The sequence below is a fragment of the Lineus longissimus genome, chromosome 12 (genome assembly GCF_910592395.1).
Source record: "Lineus longissimus chromosome 12, tnLinLong1.2, whole genome shotgun sequence".
In the NCBI taxonomy this organism is placed as follows: Eukaryota; Metazoa; Nemertea; class Pilidiophora; order Heteronemertea; family Lineidae; genus Lineus; species Lineus longissimus.
Genome location: NC_088319.1, coordinates 14515750 through 14536991, shown reverse-complemented (window position 1 = coordinate 14536991; position 21242 = coordinate 14515750). Strand labels below are relative to the sequence as shown.

The 21242-nt window shown below is 41.7% G+C and overlaps 2 protein-coding genes and 1 non-coding gene across 5 annotated transcripts; all 3 read right to left on the bottom strand.

Moving 5' to 3' along the window:
* Positions 1-359: 359 nt before the first annotated feature.
* Positions 360-17966, bottom strand: LOC135497391 (GRB10-interacting GYF protein 2-like). Of its 3 annotated transcripts, XM_064787261.1 has the most exons (22): positions 17858-17966; positions 17351-17610; positions 16852-17066; positions 16596-16736; positions 15936-16388; positions 15486-15696; positions 14947-15160; positions 14609-14812; positions 14344-14462; positions 14019-14125; positions 13352-13600; positions 12914-13180; positions 12414-12620; positions 11987-12081; positions 11359-11400; positions 9576-9696; positions 9130-9284; positions 8814-8901; positions 8529-8631; positions 7353-7399; positions 6719-6829; positions 360-5226 (listed from the first exon to the last, which is right to left on the bottom strand). In XM_064787261.1, exons 1-22 carry the CDS (start codon positions 17881-17883, stop codon positions 5020-5022), a joined length of 3642 nt encoding a protein of 1213 aa, XP_064643331.1. In that variant the 5' UTR covers positions 17884-17966; the 3' UTR covers positions 360-5019. The 3 variants fall into 3 exon arrangements, with proteins under 3 accessions (XP_064643331.1, XP_064643332.1, XP_064643333.1); XM_064787262.1 differs by lacking the exon at positions 11359-11400; XM_064787263.1 differs by lacking the exons at positions 6719-6829; positions 7353-7399 and having other exon boundaries at positions 5019-5226.
* Positions 12213-12288, bottom strand: LOC135497492 (small nucleolar RNA SNORD79). The gene has a single exon (XR_010448896.1). It is a non-coding gene; the product is annotated as a small nucleolar RNA SNORD79 (small nucleolar RNA).
* LOC135496558 (GRB10-interacting GYF protein 1-like) lies at positions 17915-20542 on the bottom strand. Its single transcript, XM_064785921.1, has 5 exons — positions 20492-20542; positions 18784-18861; positions 18283-18502; positions 17997-18099; positions 17915-17922 (listed from the first exon to the last, which is right to left on the bottom strand). Exons 2-5 carry the CDS (start codon positions 18813-18815, stop codon positions 17915-17917), a joined length of 363 nt encoding a protein of 120 aa, XP_064641991.1. The 5' UTR covers positions 18816-18861; positions 20492-20542.
* Positions 20543-21242: the final 700 nt, after the last annotated feature.

Here is a 21242-nt window from a genome sequence, read left to right as displayed (position 1 = left end):
GGAATGTGTAATTCTTTCCAGGGGGCAAGGTGTTGTGCCAGAGGGGGACATTTTTCCACGATCACCATCGCATTAGAGAATCAGTGTCCACGACTTTATTTGCAGAGATATTAATCATCCGTCAGGTGACCAAGTCACTTGACATGCTGGATTTCGATGTACCAGTCTGTAAAAATATCAACCACCCGGCTTCAACTCATCCCGGCAGTTCCTCATTGTTGAAGAGCGATACCAGATGTGGATTACTGTCTCAGTGCCAGTAGAATCCTGCCCCAGGGTTGACATGTGAGGTGAATCAAAGACATGCTCATCAGTCCTAATCCACCTCCCAATTGAGGAACGAAGATTAGACATTTTTACAAATAAACAAACAAGCTTTTATTCCTTATAACATTCAAGTCAAAGCAGGGGTCATTTTCCTAACAAAAAACAACAAACTTGCTGCAGAAATGACAAGTTCTTAAAATTTGATATCTACACAGAAAACAGGCGGCAATACAAGAAAAAGATTGAACTCTCCGTTTGAAATAGCGAGACCTCCATACGAGCATCGCAGCGCTTAATTTCAATCTCGGAAAGCGGATTATTTCACGACAACTTTTTCAGCCTGCCACCATTCCTGCAGCAAGGGTGTCGTGCACAAAATATTGTGACAACATACAATGCAATGTTTGTACATTTGATGCGTTGTCAAATCAGGCCAGCCCAAAAAATGATTGCAAAATCTGCTTTACTTCCATCAGGACTGCACTAACAGCTACAACAACCATGTTGATAATCAGGTATGTCCACCCTTAATTCTGAATAGCCAAAGACAGCTCATTTTCACAGACATTTCAGGAATGCCCCATTATCACCAGGAACTGGCTCAAGAATGTGCACACTCTGCTGCAACATGGTCACTTGACATGGCAGGGCATGGTGAATGTAAAACAGATTTGGACAGCAACTAACTTCCCTGACAAGCTTCAGTATCTGTAGAGCTCCACTATGGGGACAAAAAGGTGCCACTTGTCTAGTCAATGCGGGCTACTAGGTCACATCTGATTACTGGAGCATTCTCAGCATGGAAACCAAGACCAGACGCCAGCAAGGACCCAATAAGTCAGCCAATGTCAATCCTAGTAACCCAACTCAACCAGGCATTGATCCTGAAAGGGTGGAACTGCTCATATCTGAAACATGACCAATGACTGACAATGTCTATATTAATCGCAACTTGAAAATTTCACGCAATCCCCCAGAATGTTAACATTTGAATGCTACAAGATGTTCAATATCAGCCAATATTCGTTCATCAACTCAAAAGTATTAATTCAATACAATTTCAATTGAACAAGTGGTGGGTGTAATATTGGTAGAAGTTCAACAAATACGTCGCTTTCATGGCCAGCCTCATTTCAAGAGGAACATTACCATTAATATGTTATAAGACTGTCATCAACTCCCAATGTTTTTTAGGAATGATACAAAACCTAGTACCAACTCGTCACAACCATTATCTGAGTGGAGACAAGCTAAAAATGCCAAACTAAGAATGGCAGGTCATTTATAGCTCGCCAAATGCAGAAATAAATGATAAAGTTGTCGACAGTCACTGAATGGCCTGTTTAGTAAAACCTGAAAGCAATCATAAGAATATTCTAAGAGACATGACCATTGGAAATGCAGTCAGGGACAGGCCAAAGACTTTCACGAAGTATCTATGCAAGAAATATTGGTGAAGGATCTTTCAGTCACTTCTGTACGGTGTATGCCTGAACGTCATATCATGTTCAGTCTGCTGAACAGGCAGTTCTATCATGGGTGAGGGTAGGGGAGAGAGGGGTGGTCCCTGCATACATACTCAATGAAAATTTTTCATAGACACATGGAGCTAGGCCAATATGACGCATCACACGAACTTAATGCTGTTTATAGTAAATAATCCTCATGGAGGTCGAGTGAATAATCTTAGGGGGGTTGAGACGAGGGAGGCTTTTAATATCTTTTATGCGAAATACAGCGTTTAGTGTGAACACATCATGAAGATAACAGCTGTAGCAGTTCACATGTGCACATACAGCAGTCTATGAGCGTGAAATACAGCTGTCCACACGAGTAGTGTACAGCAAGCTGTATAATCACTTCTCTTTCATTATAATTTCAACAGAGCTTAAATTTGGTTCTCTTTAGAAAATCAGTAATCAAGTTCTCTTAAGTTTAACAAGGGCATTTTAAGAAGGAGGAAACCGGAGCACCCGGAGGAAATCAATTGATTTTGCTTTAACTGCCCTTGGGATTATCATCTTTTGCGTAAAACTGAGAGTTCAAAACTAGAAAAATAGATATGTAACATAAGCTGTCAGTGATCACTGTTCCAATTTTCAACTTTTTGGACAAGAAACTTTAAAGTAAACTTTTCAAGACGTCCGTCATTCTAGCAAGTCTTTTCAGATTGAGGTTGCCAAACCGTGTACCTAGTCCCAAATGATTTTATTCACGACTTATAATGGATGCCGTCCAAAGTGTCCCAAACTACCAAAGAAAAAGGTTTTATGCATTGCATGCAATTTATGACCCACTAGTACAGAACTAGGAGACCATGACGTTCCTTAGCTAAGATAATGATAATCTGATATAACAGCTAGCTGTACCAGCTGTAGCAGTTCAGGTTCTCATGAGAGCACAGTCCATCGGTGCGAAATACAGTAAGGCCTGTCAAGGATGCTGTGGTCTATACTGTAGCAGTTCACACCAATGTGAATTGGTACTATGGAAGTAGATTTCATGGATAATGGAGTACTGGTATACATTTCACGCTGTAGTGACCAACAGCATGTGAAATACAGCAGAGAAATTTGCATTGGTGTGTTCACACTTGGCTGTAGCAGTTCACATATTTTTGAAAAATTTGTTTAGAAAAATTTTAAGTGAGAAATGTGCTGGATTTTAACATAAAACCACCAATCAGGACCACCCATGGTATGGCTCCACCACAGCAGCAAAAAATTCAAGAAAATAAAATATGTACACCCCATTACTTACTGTAATACAGCAGTTCAAAATATTATTCAAAACTTCGAAAAAAATATCACCAACATGAACAGACACAACCGACAACTTTCACAAAGAGAATTCTGCAAAAATATGCAACCAATTCATGAAATCACTTTGATTTATGAACAGAATGTCAAAAACTACAACCTTATGGAAAATACATACTGGGTGGTCCTAGACGTGTAAACCCCTGTACATGCAAAGTAGTTACATGTAAACCCCTTTTAGTCAAATATTTTAATCAACTGCCGGTAGATATTTCATATGACAATCGGGGAAGTGGACAATAGCACATTTTTTTGACAGTTCATATGTTGGAGACCCTCTTGTTTCAACAAGCTGAAAAATCAAACATGGTTTTAAAGCCCTCACCGAGAAATCCAACAGAATTTAGGAAATACATGTGGTGCAATCTACGATCACATTTAGAGCCATCTGCTTGAAGTTTAAAGGTGTGCCGATGAAATGAGGAGTTGTGGAAATCATTAACAGTTGTCTGAATTTCGAAGCATCTGAAAGTGGACAGTCAGTAGAAAATTTGCGTGAATGTCAAGCTGTAACCCAAGTAACTCTCTAGACACACACACAGCAAACTACACAATGTTCACAGCTGCCAGTAATTTCCGTTCTTCCTCATTACAGCTCAAGTCAAGAGATCTCCTCAATGATATCTGCTTTGTAAAATAAAATATTAGCCACACAGAGACTGACAGATTTCACAACACAGAGTGACCTGACTTATCTCTGCAGGACAAACTTCCGGAATATACATATAGCAGGAAGCACAAATTCTTTGTAATTTATTCGAACATCACTCCAAATATCTTGTCCAGCTACTGCTATTGAGTTCAGATATGAAATCTTTTCACAATGAGGTCTTAAAAGATCCCATGCAGGGGCCAAACCTGTGGATCTGGAATTGATAATATATTTCATGCCTGGGTGGGGTCCATGACGGCTCGATGAGATGGAAGTTTCTGTCTGTGCTGCCACTAACTCCAAGAAGAAAAAGATTTTCTGTTAACCAGCAGTTTTTTTCAGTACATCCCTATTTCTGAATAGGGAATAGATAAAGTTTCATTACTGAGGTTCAGAGACCCATGGCTTGAACCCACTACAAACTACTTTTAAAGACATTTTCTGAAAATCACAAAAACTTTGAAATCATGGCACAGACGATCATGTCTTTCGATCGCAATCAAACATTTCCTACACAAAATATCACACCGGACGGCGCTTTTTTGTCCCAACGCCAAGTTGATGATTTATGGAAAACAGTTGTACATAAGGAGGTCAAATTTCGAAATTCCTGTGATTTTTCAGAAACTTTTCATACAACATGATACATGTGTTCTGCCTCAACCCAACTTGGTCAAACTTGCCCTCACCTCATCAGCCAAATCGGCAACAGATTCATCAACCAAATTGGTAAAAGAGAGAGCTTAGGGCAAGCTGACACGAAACTGACAACCCTATTCTGCATTCAAATCATCCAAAAGCAGACCACACCAAGAGTTAAAGATTCCAATTTACAAACAGTATTTTCATAATATCAACTCTGCTGTACATTATATTCTTTTGGCAAGATTTTCACCAACACTATTAAGGGCATTCAGCCGAATTTAATCAAATCTTTCTCTCAACTTTTTCCTAAATCAGAAATGAAACCGGGGTGAAATTTTCTGCAAACAAGATAACCCTAAATTTAAGTTATACTGTGCAACGGTCCTAGATGTACTGTAGATGTACTGTAGATGCACTGTGGACAGAAAATCAAGATGGCCACAGCATATGATCACAAAATCTAAGATGGCTGCCCATCTGCCTGATACAGGACAGGAATTTGGCTAGGACCATTTAGGAGCTGAGAGCACATGCTGAAACAAGCAGATATTACAAAGAAGAAAAGACTTGATAAAATTCAATGAACAAATTTTTTGCGTCGAACAAAAAACCTTGCACAAAAATGTCATAATGGATTTAGTCACACATTTCAATCTCGCCAGCGTTGATGCGATCAGGGTTAGCGTGAACTGTGAATCCCAAGATGCTGTTGTCGAGTTTCTGCATCTTCTTCTTTGCCTTCTTATTGGCTGCGCCGACCATTTGAAAGTCACCAGGGACTTGCCCGCCGACCTTGCTGAGGTTGGGGTTGACGGCCGGTGCCGGGCCCCACATTGAATCCTCCTGGAGATAGAGAGAAAAGATTTAGAACTTGGAGCCGAAGTGAAGACTGAACAGCTCATTAGGGAGCCAAGACCTACACCCCTGGAGAGTTGATCATCGCAAATATGCATGAGGGCCACAACCAGAGACAGATGTTATAATTCAGTTTGGCAGTTGCTCCGGACTAACGATTGTCAATCGAAGAGTTGCAAAAACCGACATCGTGAGCAAGGACATTTATTGTATTGTAATCAACACTAAGCATCTCACTCGGAAACGTGAGAGAGGAGTTCAAAATTCAACATGAGAAATAACATTACGATGTGCCAACTTGGCTGCATTTCCAACAGGTTTTCAGTTCTTCCCACTGGCTTTTCCAGAAACTGTTTAGATTTCATGCAAACAAACACAACTTCATAGTAAGGTCACCATGCGGCAGGTTAGAAATGAAAACAATGCAATTCTTCCAACTTCCTCAAACAAAACATGAGACATCAGAAGAAAAAAAATTAAGATGATGAAAAACCTAAAGAAAAGCATAATCTACAACTTAAGATCTGTTAACGGAAAGTAATGAGGAAACATCCTATGTTTTGCAGTGCAGGCAAATAGAGTAGTGCTAAAAAGTATAGAAGAAAAGGTTTTTTCTTCATGCTCGACTGTAGTCAATAGATGGCAGCACTTTCTGTTCTTGTCAACTTTTTTCTCCTCAAAAGTGAACTTAGTCCCCTGTGCTCTGTGCCTTTCATTAATAAAGTGCCCTTCCGTGGTTCGGGGACCTTCCTCCAAGAAAACTGTCCAATAGCACATGCAGAAAAGATGCGTCTTCAGAAGCCTACTGAATAAAGCTTACAACGTATCTTCACACCTTCAGTGAGAAGCTGACAGAAGCAAGTGTGGCCCTGCACTCATCACATTGCAGAGAGTTCAAAAGACAACATATTATTAAGTTAGACTATGCCAGTGCCATAACCATCATAATGTGCAATTCTGTTCTCTTGAAAGCAAACAGGTCGACATGGGTGTGCAACTGCAAGCCACGAGACAGGTAATGAAGCATTCTTTGTGATTATAAAACTGGTAAAAAAATGTTGGTCGAAATGTGATGAAGGGATATTAAAGGTTACGGTAGGAAATGGGATGATACTGAAGGAGTTAGAACAGAAATAGAACTGAACCCATTGAGAACTGATGGTGATATCTTGAATAATAAGGTCATGGAAAACAACATGATAAAATAAGATGAAATAGTTACATTTTGCCACGATGAGATGAACTTGAAACTATGGATCGAGTAGGAATTCCCCACTGCATTGATTTGAAATTGAAGTTGAACAGGAAGTAAAATTCATGTGGCTAGCATTTTCAGCTCCTTAGTATGATTATCGACTTTGAACTTCTGGATATTTTCCCCTATCACAAATGATCACCATCAGCTCGTCAGTTATTAAATGTACCGAAACCTCAAACAAGTGGCATCAACAGTTGCAAACGAATTCGTCTAAGGACCTACCTCCACTGGCCTGTGGTGGTTACGGCTTTTGCTCCTCTTCTCAATAAACATCTTGGCAAAGTTACTCGCTTCACGGCTCTCACCCAAATATGATCGCACATAATCGTGGACCTGATAAAAATTTAGAGCAAGTTACCACCAGGACAAACTGTCATCCACACCCTTATTTCCTGATCTTTGCCACATTTGGACGGTTGTGTCAAATGACATTTGATTAACAACCAAGGTAAATATTATCAATTTTTATCAATTTGTCTGCTGAGTCACAAGCAGAGCTACTGAACAAACAATGCTGTGACTCGAACAAAAACTCGACGTAGGATTTCATGATGCTGTTAATTTGTCTTTGAATTGAACCTGATTGACCACCCCAACTCCCACCCCCAATGCTCCTACATACAGGTACCCCAAAGATTTACACAGATGAGTCGTCAGCATTTGCACAGGTGCAGGCATCCACTGACAGAAAACTTTCCCTATGCACTAGTAGAGTGATACAATTTTAGCCCTGGTACAATTAGGGTCTCAGTGAGCATGAGTTTTTTTTCTACACTGTAAGGACTATAATTGCACCACTTTATCTTACTTTTTGTTCCAAAACGATTGCTGAAAGAACGAGTGGAGCTCAACTCACCTCATATGGAGAGTCAACTTCGCAGAGAAAAGTGACAAATGTTGGGACTGAAAAATAGGAAACACCTCGGCTTAGAATCAAATAGTTTATGCAAGTCTTTTTTTGGTCTAATACGGTGGGTTTTTACACAGAAAGCAACTTGTTCTGACCCATTTCTGGATATAGTGCAAGGCCTAATAAAGGACACAGTCCTATTTTCTTAATGGTTAAAACTGGAGAACTACCGTCTAGAAACCCCAAATCTGTGTCAATTTTTTAACAAATCTTTTTATAAATCAATCAGCCTGCATACTTTCTACACAAACACACCAGACTAAAGAATAACCAGAGTTTTCACACCTAACTTCAAGTGACCTCTTAACTGAGGATACACACGGAAAACATGAAAATGCTTTTCAATCTGTCTAAGTAATGGTGGATTTTAAAAACTTTCTAAACACTTATTTCAACCATAAACAACAGCTGACTAAGGGAAATGATGGAATGAAATCAAACTGTTATGATTGCACCTGATGACAATCAGTAGTGATTCCCACACCAATACTTTTAGATAGCAAATCGGATGAGGATTAAAAGCATGTGTGATAATTACAATGAAAAGTGGTGGGAAATAAATGACAGAGCTTGGAAGAAAAAAAGTTCACTGAAATGAAATCTGAGGCCAAATAGCAGGGACATTGTATTTCAGAGGAGTATTGACAGTACCGATACTGGATAACTTCGATGACGCTGCCAAATTGGATGGTTCCTAAAATTAGTCAGTACAAATACTTCATTGTCATTAGCAGTTATTGGGTCAAAACCTTGCAATATCTTTTTACACCATAACCAAATTTCATATGTTCCAGAGGGAAACCAAAAATAGTTTTGTGTATGGGAATCCACTCCAGCTTTTTTAACGGGTACTACCAACACAAGCCCTCATCATCACAATGTAGAAGGGGAAGAAACATAATGGCACCTCTTAAGAGCAACTGGACATTCTCGAGTCAAATGTGTCCCAACAAAAAGTGTTCTATCTTTTAAAACATATAACCAGAGGAAGTTGAAAGAACCCATCAATACAAAGCTATACCCAATCGTTGAATACAGAGCTATACCCAATCGTTGAATACAGGGCTATACCCAATCACTGACTACACAGCTATACCAACTCGTAAATGTGGCACTACTCACTGTCTACAGAGGCTCCCATGCCATGCAAGGCTGACTCGCACCACTGGCTGAAGTCATCGTTGCCAGTAGGCAAACGCTCCTGGAACAACCTCTGGATATTCTCCTGTAAGATAAAGAATTGGGATTGGATTGACATAAAATTTAGTCAACCACTATGTTGTTCCATCAAGAAAATGGCACTGAATGGAAAACCTCTAAAATGAATTGGAGAAGGGGTCAGTATTTTGCTGTAAATGGCTGATTTCTGGTGATTTATTGTCCGATTCTGGTAAAGTAAATACGTACCTCCTCTCTCTGTGTCTTGGCCGTCTTCTTGTTAATCTGATTGTTGGCAGTGTTGGTGGGTTTATTCAAAGCAGGGAACGGCTGGTTACTGAAAACAGACAAGACAAAATAAAATATAGCAACAAGATGTGACAATGGCAGTGACATGTGATGACCATGAATACATTCCTATGAGCATTTATACGTATCAAACGGAAATTCAAAATAATGAAAGCGGATAAAAACTGACACGATTTCATACTGCAAGTGACAGGTCAATATAAGGCCAGGCGACTTTTCAGCAGAGTTGATGTGATGGGTCACAAATGATACTCACTTAGCTTGAACTTTATTCTTGCTCGTCTTGACAGCTTCATCCCAGAAGCTGAGACCCTGCTGCTTGGCGGCCTGACCCCATGCACCTTCTTGTGCCCAATGAGACGAGTTGGTCGTACCACCCCACACTGCAGCAGTGGCCAACGGGACTGCCGCCTGAAAAATTAATAATAGTGTTTGATGAAATGGCAAATCTGGGGGAGTCAGGCCTCCTTAGTATTGGTAGGCAGCTGGTCTAGAAGGAAATCTGAACGAATCCTTGGCATAGACTGGAAGCTCAAAGGTGCAGTGTACATGCCCATGTGTGTGATAACCTCAAGACTCTTACCAATGCAATCCCAAGCTATGGGCAAAAGGCACCCCAAAGACGGAAGCATCTGGCCAACTTGGTTCACGAGTGGGGGCTATGCATAATAACGCATATGAAGATTGAGAACGCGAGAGTACCTTATTCTGTTGTTGTTGTTGTTGTTGCTTCATCTTCTCCTTCTCTAGCTGCCTGGCTTGTTCCTCTTGAATCTCCATCAGTGTCTTGTGTTGTGTGGGAGGAGCCGCAGCATTCACCATACTGGAGGAGAAACAGTTAAGAAATAACCAATTAGGAAACAGCAAAATTGACAAAACTGGAAGACGGATAACTCTCTCCCCTGTCTAAATCCATACTACAGGTCTTTAAGTCCCCTTAATAAAGACATTTTTTTCCTTTAAAATAAGAAATGCAACATGCAAGTTTCATCATACTCGAAGATGGGTAACCTTTGTAATAGGGACAGTGACGTCGAGAAGTGTGCAAGACACTTCCTTGTCTTGGTCCATATCAACAGTTCTTCAAGAACCTTGAAAAGTATCTCGACAATTGATGATACTCAAAGGATTAGCGGGGTGAAGCATTGGATAAAAATTATTCCCTGCTAGCATGTGAAACGAGGAAAGTGCATTGCTGGTGAACATAAACTTGGGCTACACGTTTGCTAAGGTGCTATATGCTAACATCATCTAAACCTTAGATTGGCAGTGTTCTCCGGACCACCACCCCCCCCCCCCCCCCCATCACAAAAAGGAGAAAATCTATCCACATTGGAAATTCTCCACGGCCCCTTCCTTAAATCAAAATTTTGAATTTGCAATGGTTTTCCTAGAAGCAACCCTCTAAAATCTCACTGCAAACTCTCTTTAAATATTCCCACCAATGTTTTGGATGGAAAAAAAACAAAAAAAACAACCCTCTTATAGAAACGTCCGCGGAGAACACTGATTGGATATTGTAGTCCGTGGTGAGCAACAAAAATAACGTGATGAACATAAAGCAACATGATCTTGAAAGGCATGCAGGCAAAAGAAACTTTGACAAAATATGTCGGGTCTTTGCAGGGATAGAAATCGAATTTCAAAGGTGTTTCTCCTCATCGAATTCAATTTCCTTCCAAACATTTGTGAACAAGGTTACAAGGGGATGAGGATCATGAGGGTCTAACCTCCTTATTAAGTCACGTAGCACGTCTCTTCTGAAATAAAATCCAATTGAACTGACTAAAGGGCTCGAGGAGAAAATGAGAGCATGCTCGAAACAAATACTGAGAGTGAAATGATATTCAATCAAAATAACACTGACTTTAGATAAAAACTTGGTGTAAGGGAAGGAGACATGTTTTTTTCTTGCAAGTAACGCCATGTATGAAAATTTATCTAATCTCAGTTGGTAATTGGGGGAAAAGAATTCAAATGTAGCTTTCTTTAGGTTACATGCAATTCCTGCAGTTACATGTATGGTATCAGGTCAACTCAGAACAGTTGGAATATTTGGTTGGCAGGTAAGCTTGGGTAACTCAGTGTGAAACTTTCAATGCGGTTCTAGCCAATATAGGCCCTACTACATTTTGATATCTGAATGAACTGGTTCCAATAATCTCCACTACTCCCCAATAAATAATGAAAACAAAACAACAGCAAAGACCAAGCGAGCTACCGAAGAGTGTCAAGAGCATCATTAAAGCTGAACTGTTGCAATAAAGACATCTGTTTATGTTGCTTGATAGCAGAGAGTGGGATTTTGAATAGACGTATTAGTAATCCTTTGGTGTCCGAAAGAGCGATCACCATGTGCACTTGGTTCATTCAACCGATTGCAAAAATTCTGAAACACCCTCACAAGCAGTTCAGCTTTAAGGCAAGGGCTCAAGAATGGTGAACATTTAGCTGGGTAGCACTGGTCAAACATAAAACTACTAACCCCTCAGGAAGACAGTTGGCAAGAACGTTCATGTCCTGAATCCTGAATAGATAAAAATCAAGTCATAGCGGTGACACTACATGACGAGAGAGAGGACAGGAACCTCAATGCTCTCTCATACAGGTCTTCTTTTTTAAATGATTCAGAGAAAGAGAAAACCAAGAGAAGGCCTACTCCCTACAGTGCACGGCAGACAAGTGATTTTTTTATCACAGCCAGCAACTAAAATGAAGGAAAGATGCCAATCTTTGGAGTCATTGTGATAAAATTGCTCGCCTGCAGTGCACACTAATACCAGTCAGACCTTTTTATCTACCCAAAATAATGTAGGCCCCTATTATGAAATGAAATATTGCAAACAGAATATTTGGAGCAGCTGCAAAGCCCTGCCTATACTAAAAGCAAAGCAAGTAACAGAATGCTGGATACAGAGATACACCATATTTTTGTGTTTCTTGGAATAATCACTCTATTCGTGAAAACTGAGAAGAAAAAACACGAAAATTTGGCAGTCTAAAGAAGGTTGTACTCTTTACTTGGCAGCACATGCAGCTCAGATCGCGAATCATCCTCCCCAGAAACACCCACTTCAGCAATACAATTTCTTATCAACAAGAACGTAACTTACCGTGGCGAATTGCCCCATTTCTTCGGCTGTTGTTGTTGCTGTTGTTGCTGAAACGCCTGGATCTGCTGCCGTTGAATTTCTATCTGACGCTGTTGCTGAAGGGATAGAAACAATTTATCATAAGTAAATAAAGGTTTTTGAGGGAATATGCACCCAGACAAGCCTTTCGATTGGAGAGAATGGGTGTCTTGTCCCAGATGGCAAAACATTTTGAGGGAGAAACATGACATGTATCAGACAAGCTACTCCTCATTGATATTCAGAGAGATTCCCACGAGCATGGTTAATCATCATTTACATGTCAAAATTAAAATCAATTGTCACTATTTCATCGCTCAGACCAGACGCAGACCCTAAGAGACCGCCACACAGAATCCCAAGCAACAGCCAAAAGTCCCCATCTATAAACAGACAATGCATTTCTCACCTCCTCTCTCTCATTGCGTTCTTTCTCCTCTTGAAGCTGTTGTATTTGTGCCAGGGACATAGTATTGGTGGGTTGTTGAGAACCAGAACTCGTCTGGCTACCCCACTGGGCAGTGGAAGGCAGTTGTATCTGAGCAAGCTGCTGTTGCTGAAGACGACGGAGGGCCTCTTGTTGTTGGTGATGAATCTCTTGTTGCCGCTGCATCTCCTGTGACAAAAAGACCAGGAAGTTATTTCAAGTTCTAAAACATGAAGCTTTTCATATTCAGAGGACACTCCTAACTCCTTGAGTTCTCATTACCGGAATATCACGGAAATTCCTGCAGTGTTTCGATACACAATATGTTTAAAGACCATACACCCATCATTAGAGCACAAGCAGCAATGAATCACATGACTGGAAAATTAGCCCTTATATCGCTAGCGAACAAGTCAAAATAAACAAACAAGGTGTAGTCTTAGGTTTTCTAACATGTGTGGGACCAAAAAGAACCCCCATACCTGTCTTCTCTGTATCTCCTGCTGGCGCTGCACATCCAGTTCAATCTCAGCCTTCCTTCTCTGCATCTCCTCTTGGCTTCTTCTCTCCATCTCCTCCTGTCGCTGCGCCTCTTTCATCTGACGCTCCATCTCGCGCTGGCGCTCCATCTGCTGTTGTTGCTCGATCTCACGTTGGCGTTGCTCCATCTCCTGCTGTCGCTGCCGCATCTCCTCCTCTTGGCGGCGCCGATCTTCATCCTCACGGCGTCTACGAGTTTCCTCCTCCTGCTGCAAAAGACAAGAGATCAAATAATTTCATTTGGCACTTTTTGCTTATCTTGTGACTGGCAACCGCTCACATGAATAAAGAAGTGACAACCAAATTTTATGACAGTTTGACAAGATTTTAAATTTTCAAGCCATACAATGACAGCTGAACTATTGATAGTAACGTCTCACCTGCTGTTGCAGCTCCATCTGTCTTTGCCTGTCCATCTCCTGCTGCCTCCTCATCTCTTCCTCCCGTCTCTGCATCTCCTCCTGCTGCCTGCGCGCCTGCTCCTCCTGCTGCCTCCGCACCTGCTCCTCCTGTCGCTTGAGTTCTTCCTGTTGTCGTGCCATCATCTCCTGCTCATGACGCTGCTTGTGTTCATCCACTTCCTCTTTTTGTTTCTGAGCACGCATTTCTGCTTCACGTTGCTCGTTGCCCTGAAGATGCAACGTAGAGGTTCTACTTAGAGAAAATGACAGAGACATAGAAATGCGATCTATTCATCAGCTCAATCGAAACAGAATAACATTAATTGGCTCATGACGAGAACACCAATGATGCTCATTATTACAAAAGGAAACACTGAACAATACTCAGGCCAGAACACCACTGCAGCTACGACGTGGAAATGGAATCTAGTGACCCAGGCCAGATTGTTTTTACTTTCTTGGATATAATGGCAAGGCATACTGTCACTGGCATTGCACCTGCAGTGGCTGCCGACACAGATCGTTCATTTCCTACTGTCACTCTCACATGTACCATGCAAGGTTGGTCACCATCCAAATAGACGACATCAATTCCTTCTCCGTTCTCCCACATCAGAACAAAAGCCAGAATCTATGTAATGCTCACTTTCTGTTCTTTCTGATTCTCCATCCTGGCAAACTCTTCCATCGCTTGTTGCTTGGCTGCAGAATCTCCAGGCAAATCCCAAACACTTGACTGCTGCATCCAAGCACCTAAGATATCAAACATGACATGTACGAAGGCAGATCAATCAGCTGTTCCTAAGCCATACTTCCTTTTGTTCAGCAGTCTCTAATACAATTTACAATATATAAACACTCACCAGCTGAGTTTGTTCAACCCTTACCCTTTTCATTATAGGTCCCGATTGATCACGCATATTAGGAGAAGTCATAACGTTTGATAAGCATGAAACAATTCACAAACTCACCAGCGGCGGGTTGGTTCGCTCCTTGTGCTTGGCCTTGGAGGTTCTGATTCATCATGGCAGCCAAATCAGCTGGGTTATTCTGGAAGTTGGGCGTATTGACTTGTTGGTCTGGCGTGGACCTGATGATAAAACGATAAACAACGTTTCACCAAGAATTATAAATGCATCAGAAATATAAACCTACACAAGACAGCGTGCCATTTTCATATCATACATTTTTAAAACAGACATGTATTAGAAAAGCTACTCTTCAAATATGACCCACCTTGGAGATATTTTCTGTGGTTGTTGTTGTGGCAATTGTCCTGGTGGCAGTTGGACATGTTGTTGGTGTTGTTGTGCCTGTGCCGCCAACTGTTGTTGTTGTTGATGTTTCATCAGCAATTGCAGGACAAGTGCTTGCTGTTGTTCGGGCGGAAGTTTGGAGCAACGTTCGTTCTGCTGAACCTGCTGCAGTAGCTGAAGTTGTCTGAAAAAAAGATTATCACGAGTATGATATAGCAAGCTTGATCGTAAATTGTCATCACATTATGCAATTTAAAACTGGCATCGATCCAGTGGCCTGTGTCTAAATACAGTGCACCTTTCCGACCATGGACTCACCTAAGATAGAACTGTTGCTGAAAGAGTTGCTGTTGGAACATCAGCATCACTTGAGGATCCATCGGGGGATTCTGTGCTGGTTGTGGTTGCGGCTGATCTTTGGTGACCTGCGCAACCACGACTGGCCCCGGTTGGCTCACCGGAGTATGTACCAGGGGTGGTGGAGAAGAACCTGGAAGAAATGGCACTCTTCCCCACCGTTTTATGATTTCACCTGAAAGAGGAACGAAGAAGCCAATATTGAAATACAGCACACTGGAGTTGACTCAGGAAATGATAGACAAACAACACAAATCAGTAATGTATAATAGTTAGAATTAAAGTTGAGTTTTATAGCCCGATATTTCAAACTATGGATGAGGTTATCATCCGACTTCACACTTTAACCTAGGCCTATCCTGAAACCTTTCAGTAGAACTCAGATGAGCTGCTCAATTAGCACCTCTACTCCGAATTCGAGTCCAACAATACTGGAGACTGACTTTGATTCGGGAACACTTTGTCTAAACCCATATAAGCTAAAAACACCGTTTACCTACCCAAAGGTTGAAATCGATCATCACAGCCTCGCTTGACTAGCAGATTCATCGTGAAATACCCTGCACTAAACCAGTCCGCCATCTCGTTGCAGTTAAATGGACCTTGCAGCTCCCCCTGAGGATCACGATAGAACCATCTCTTGGCGTCATCATGTTCCCATGGGAGGGCGCCACTCTCTACCTTGAGTTTGCCGTCAGATTTCGCATCCTCCTGCATTTAAATTTAAACAACAGCGCATGTAAGATTAAAGCAATGAACAACAGGGCACCGCTAGGAGGTATACGCATCCACTCTGGTATAAAAATGGTAGCAAGCTTGCTCTAGGTACATAGGGGCCATCATGCTCTTAAAGAATACAGCCAACTGTCAAAGTCCAACATATTGTGGGCCCACAAAATTAATCTTACTTGACACAGTATAATGGACAATGAAATTGTTCTTGTCCCTACCTCAGCAGTCCAGTTTGCAACCATCTCTTCTGCCGCCGTCTCCAAGTGATCAAAACTGATTTCATCTTCTGGCCGCCTCTGCCCTGGTGCCCGTTGATGCATCTGCGTCAGCTGTGGCGGAGGGCCAGAGACATGATCATTCTCTTCCGGTCGGATTTGCTCAGGCTCCACAGGGGGCGCTGGCGACTTTGTAGATCCATTTTGTACAGGCTGCGGTTGCTCCCTCTGAGGTTCAGGCTCGGGCGTTTTTTGCGCACGAATTGAGTCCTGGTTCCTCACGGAACAACTAACACTATGATCGTTATTATTCAGTGTCTCCACTTTTTGTTTTGATTTTTTCTGTGGTTTTTCCATCTTTTGTTCTGCCTGTACTGGATCTACCTTTTCCATGGCCTCAGACAGCTCATTATCCTTGGCAGACGGTTTATCACTGGATGGCCGGTCATCGGGTATCTGAAGAATTAAAATGTACGAAATGAATTTGTTAATGAAATGTTAGCTCAAGAAAAAGCCACTTCTGGTTTGACGACCTGCACAGCACCGTATTAATTACGTGGCAGAAATAAGCACATCCTCTCAAACATAATGCAATGCAAGTACCTCATCCAGTAACGATACATCTTAAAATCACTAATGAGATTTGTCACCAATGAAACGTACCCCTTCTGTATCAGATTTATTCATAGCACCATTAGTTGAGTTATTTGAGTGTCTCCTCTCATCATTCGATCCACTACTCCCTCTGCTGTCCCTACGCCACCGCTCCTCTCGGTCTTCTTCCTCCTTTAATGCCATTGCATCCTAGAGGAAACAACAAGTTATCAGACATGAAAATATTTGTGTAAACAATAAAGAGAAGTCATCAAGTCTGGAGGAGGACTGAGCTAATGGTCAGCAAATTTATATCTTCACATACCCTCATGGACATAAAAGCACCACTTGAATCGAACGTTCCCAAAACATCCATGTCATCTGCGTCCATCGTGCTCCATTCTGGCACTCCGTCGGGTTCAAGGTCATCGTCATACGAACTGCTACTCCGCTGGCGCCGGTATGACCGTTGCTCCTCTTGCACTGGATTGAACCGGTCATCTGAGTTGTTTCTGGTTCGGTCTCGCCAGTTCCGTGAAGCTATAAAAGGAGTATAGAACATATAGATTTTTTTAAGTGGCCTAAAGTTTATCACGATCGATCTCAACGCCCATTATTATCTTTTACCCAATTTGGCAACATCTGGCATCAAATGAGCAGACGAACAACAAAGCACAATATCCATAATGAAGCCCTACTCTACCCTGCCAGATATGCTCACCTCACACATGATAATTACTGCAGGAACTAACAACTATAGTAGCAACTGCCCAATCAAACCTTGGCTAGCGAACTATTAGATATTCTTGAAGCATTTTACTCACCCCATTTGTCATGTGACTTGGAAGTAGCACGTCTCCAATCACCACCGTTGTCCTCCTCGACCACTGTGTCCCCACCACCTAAACTACTAGTTGTACTACTTGAAGCACTCGCACGCTTCTCCACTTCAATCTGTTTCGACGAACGCCAATTGTCCGACATGGATCGAGAGTACTCTCGACGTGGGGATGTCGGGTCTGTTTCAGCTTCTGCAGGCCTACCAACCACGTACCCAGTACGTTCGAAACGCTTTTCAGCTCGCCTGAAGAGAAAAACAGGTGAAAGGATAACGCCACCATTTCCAACCTTAAATAATCCATATGGAAGATACATCTGGTATTAGAAAATGTGAAAGAGAAGATTTGAGAAGGCAAGAGGCCATGGCAGAGCAGTGTTGGCCTTGTTTAAATTCGTTCCCTGTAATAGGCAGGCCCTGAAACTAATCATATAGTTGATTGCAAGCTCAATCAAATCAAGGATCCTGCAAATGATTTGGCGAAAACACTCACCCCTCTTCCCAACTTTCACTCCGCATGTATGACCTTCCTCTCCCAGGGTCGATTTGCTCAGGAATCTCACCGGGACGCCCATATGGATCACCTCTCCCTCTGCCCCTTCCCCTCCCCCGCTCACTAATTGTTCCTCTACCCCCACCCCTTGTTGGCCCCACAGTTCCCCCACCAGCACCACTGCTCCCCCGCCCCATCATACGTAATACTGCTGGACTATTAACAGACTGTGACATCATACGCTGAAAGAGAAACAATGAGATATCAGCGACAAAGAAATGACATGTCACGAAGCTAAATCTATCCCAACTGCAATATCATAACATATGTTTTTTGACAACACACACTTCATGACCTCATGGTTTTGAGTAAAATCTATTTTCTAACAAACTTGTACCAATACTTTTCAGTAAAACATTTCGTACCTGCTCTTCATCTGTCATTGGAATGTATGCCATAGGGTCCTGTGCTTTTTCAAGTAATATAACAGGTATGGATAAGATCTCTTCTGGGATATGTTTATTGGGGTGAAACAATGCGAGCATCTCCTCTCGCCCATATCGATGCTCAGCTAGCTTGTATTTGGGAAACCCAGGCGAGGGCGGGGGTGATGTAACACTGTTTCCATCAGATAGGGCTCGGAGCCTGGAAAGAGGATATAGTGATTGTCAAGGCCAAGAGGTTTTCTTTTACAAGTTTAAACACAAAGGAGTTACAATGGCCAAGTTTTAGAAGGCCTGGATGACCAAGACCAAACTCCTCTTGACATTCTCCAAGACGTTCCAGTTGAACCAGTTCAGGCGGGAACTAAGTATTGTCAAGACTTCTGTCAACATCAAGAAGACCTCTCTATGTACCTATCTTTAGCTGCTACAGGTAGTTTATCACATAGTTACTGGACACCAAAGTACTGCTCGTGATCTTACCATTCTGGACCAAACTTGAGTGTTTCTGCCATGGCTACTGGTATGATATTCTTTACTCTAAAACTTTGAAATGGCTGGCTGAAAAGACAAAATATTACCATTACCGGTATGGATAACTAGTAAATAAGATACTACTATCTTCAAAAAATCAATCATGCAGAACTGTTTCAATTCAAGTAATACATGTGTACCGTCCTTTTAAAGACAATGCCGTGAAACAGTTGAAAGAAAGCAGCATTCACTCCGTACACAATTTGAGATCAAAATGTGCGCGTCACAGCTTGATAGATATCAAATATCATGGGCACAGGCAAGATAAGATTAACCAAAATAGCCAAGGGGGCTGATTATTTGAAATTATCTTAATTGGACTAGCAGACCACACTGAGATGAGAATACCCAATGGCAATATGCAACAATAACCTAGAAGATTATCCAGCATAAATAACAAGTATTTGGCTGAATAAAATCTGCATTTACAGATAGTTCTCAGCCCAGACCGATAGATTTACGAGAGACACACCGCCACAGAAGAATATACTTGAACCGTACGAGAAGGAGTAACTTCCATTATCTCCGCAACAACTCAAGTTACCTTTGGCTGCAAGGCAAATCTCACTTAGGGTAAGCAATATTTTTCACTTGGGGGAGGGTGTTCAACTTTATGCTTCAATATTCGACAAAATACCAACACACGGCACATGGTCAGAACGTGCCCATCATAGTCTGGCCTTATTGCATAATAACCAAAATATCACAACAATCAGGTCATTTGATGAATAACTTAAAGCAAATTGTTTGAATAACTTTAGTCTTTTATTTCTTATGTCATATGTCATGGTTGGTTAACTCCAGTCCAGTGTCTCTTGAAGTGGAAATGTATCAAAACAGTAGTCAAGTATAAACATAAACAGGGTAGTAGGCCTATAGTCACTTACACACCAGTCAGAGGAAGTCACTGCTAGTGTGAGCTGAAACAAGGCGAAATATAGGCACAACGAACAAAAGAACATGTGCGTTATGTGACCGCAACCATGCAACCACGTGGTATTTTGTTTGCTGCTTGTTTGTTGTGGCCAGCAGTGGCTTCCTCCGCCTGGTACGACAATTGAGGATATCTACTTCCAGCAACAGCATTCATCAAAACAAAACACAGTCCACAACGCCAACAGACTAAGTTAGTCACAACTGCAATGTGGACAAAACATGTCATTGTTGTTCACAAAGTAAATGTTGAGGTCGATGTCTCATTACTCATTTAGTCATTGACATGTCACATGACATTGTGCTTGTCATAATCATGGACCATGGTTGACACAAACGTAAAAGACCAACAACAAGTTGTTTTTATTCCCTACCATCTGATTCTGATCTCGGGAGGATGACAGTTTTCGGCCAAGTTTTCAAAAGGTGCATGAACGGCAGAAGAAACGAAACTGTCGTCTCGCTTTGCAAAAAGTAAGGACGATGAAGGAACGGGGGAGGCACGCAATGTATGCTCAAATGCACTACACGAAGCACACACTGGATTATTTGATGTGGTTTTAAAAACTGAAAAGTCTGGCTCCAAAAGTCGGCAGATACAACTTTATTGGTGCATCGTTTCGTTGCGCGGTAAACGCTAGAAGCAAGGTGGAATATGGGGGAACATAGTGACATCATGCCAATCAAATGATAAACTTATTTCATGGTATTTTTTAGGCTTTACCTAAATAATACGAACTTTCCTCGACGCAAGACACGAAGCACAAAACCAATATGGCCGTCTTGTATGTATCACGTGACTTTTCGGAAGACCCGGATGAAGTATCAATTCAAGATACACGCAATTTCACTGAAGTTCCGCTGTCCACCAATTTTGTGGGGGGAGGGTTAGGGTCGGTGTAAATGACGTCATGGCGTGTAATTCCGTTCTTTAATGTGTCAGCATCTATTTTAAGATGATACTCACATGTCGTTGTTTACGTTTTGTTCGTTGTTCAGAAGGCTTGGGCTTGGGCTTGTGAGTGGAAATTTGTATCAATTTCCGTTTCTTTTACAGATGCTCATGTTTAAGCATATTGACTTTGCTTTTTAATATTGCTATCTATTGAGAGGACGGAACTCCGTCTAATAAAGTGTCGTGTAAATCAATTAGCAGATAGAGGACTTGATGACTCGACAGACATTCGTACTTTGTAGTTCGTCGTTCGTAGGGCGTTCATTTTCGAAACCTGCAATCATTCGAAACAGAATACAATTGCCAACTTTGATAGCATGATATCAAACTTGAGTCGGGTCGCTAAATGGGTTGTCAATTAAACACTCCTGTCTCCTGGGTAAAACTTGGTGAGAAAAATGAGTGATCCAATCGTGCCAGGCCTTATAAACCGCGAGATAAGAAATCGCTTCAACCGTCATTGGATTGCCCCACCTGAAAAAATTGGCATGTGGGTATGTGGGTATGTGGGTATGTGGGT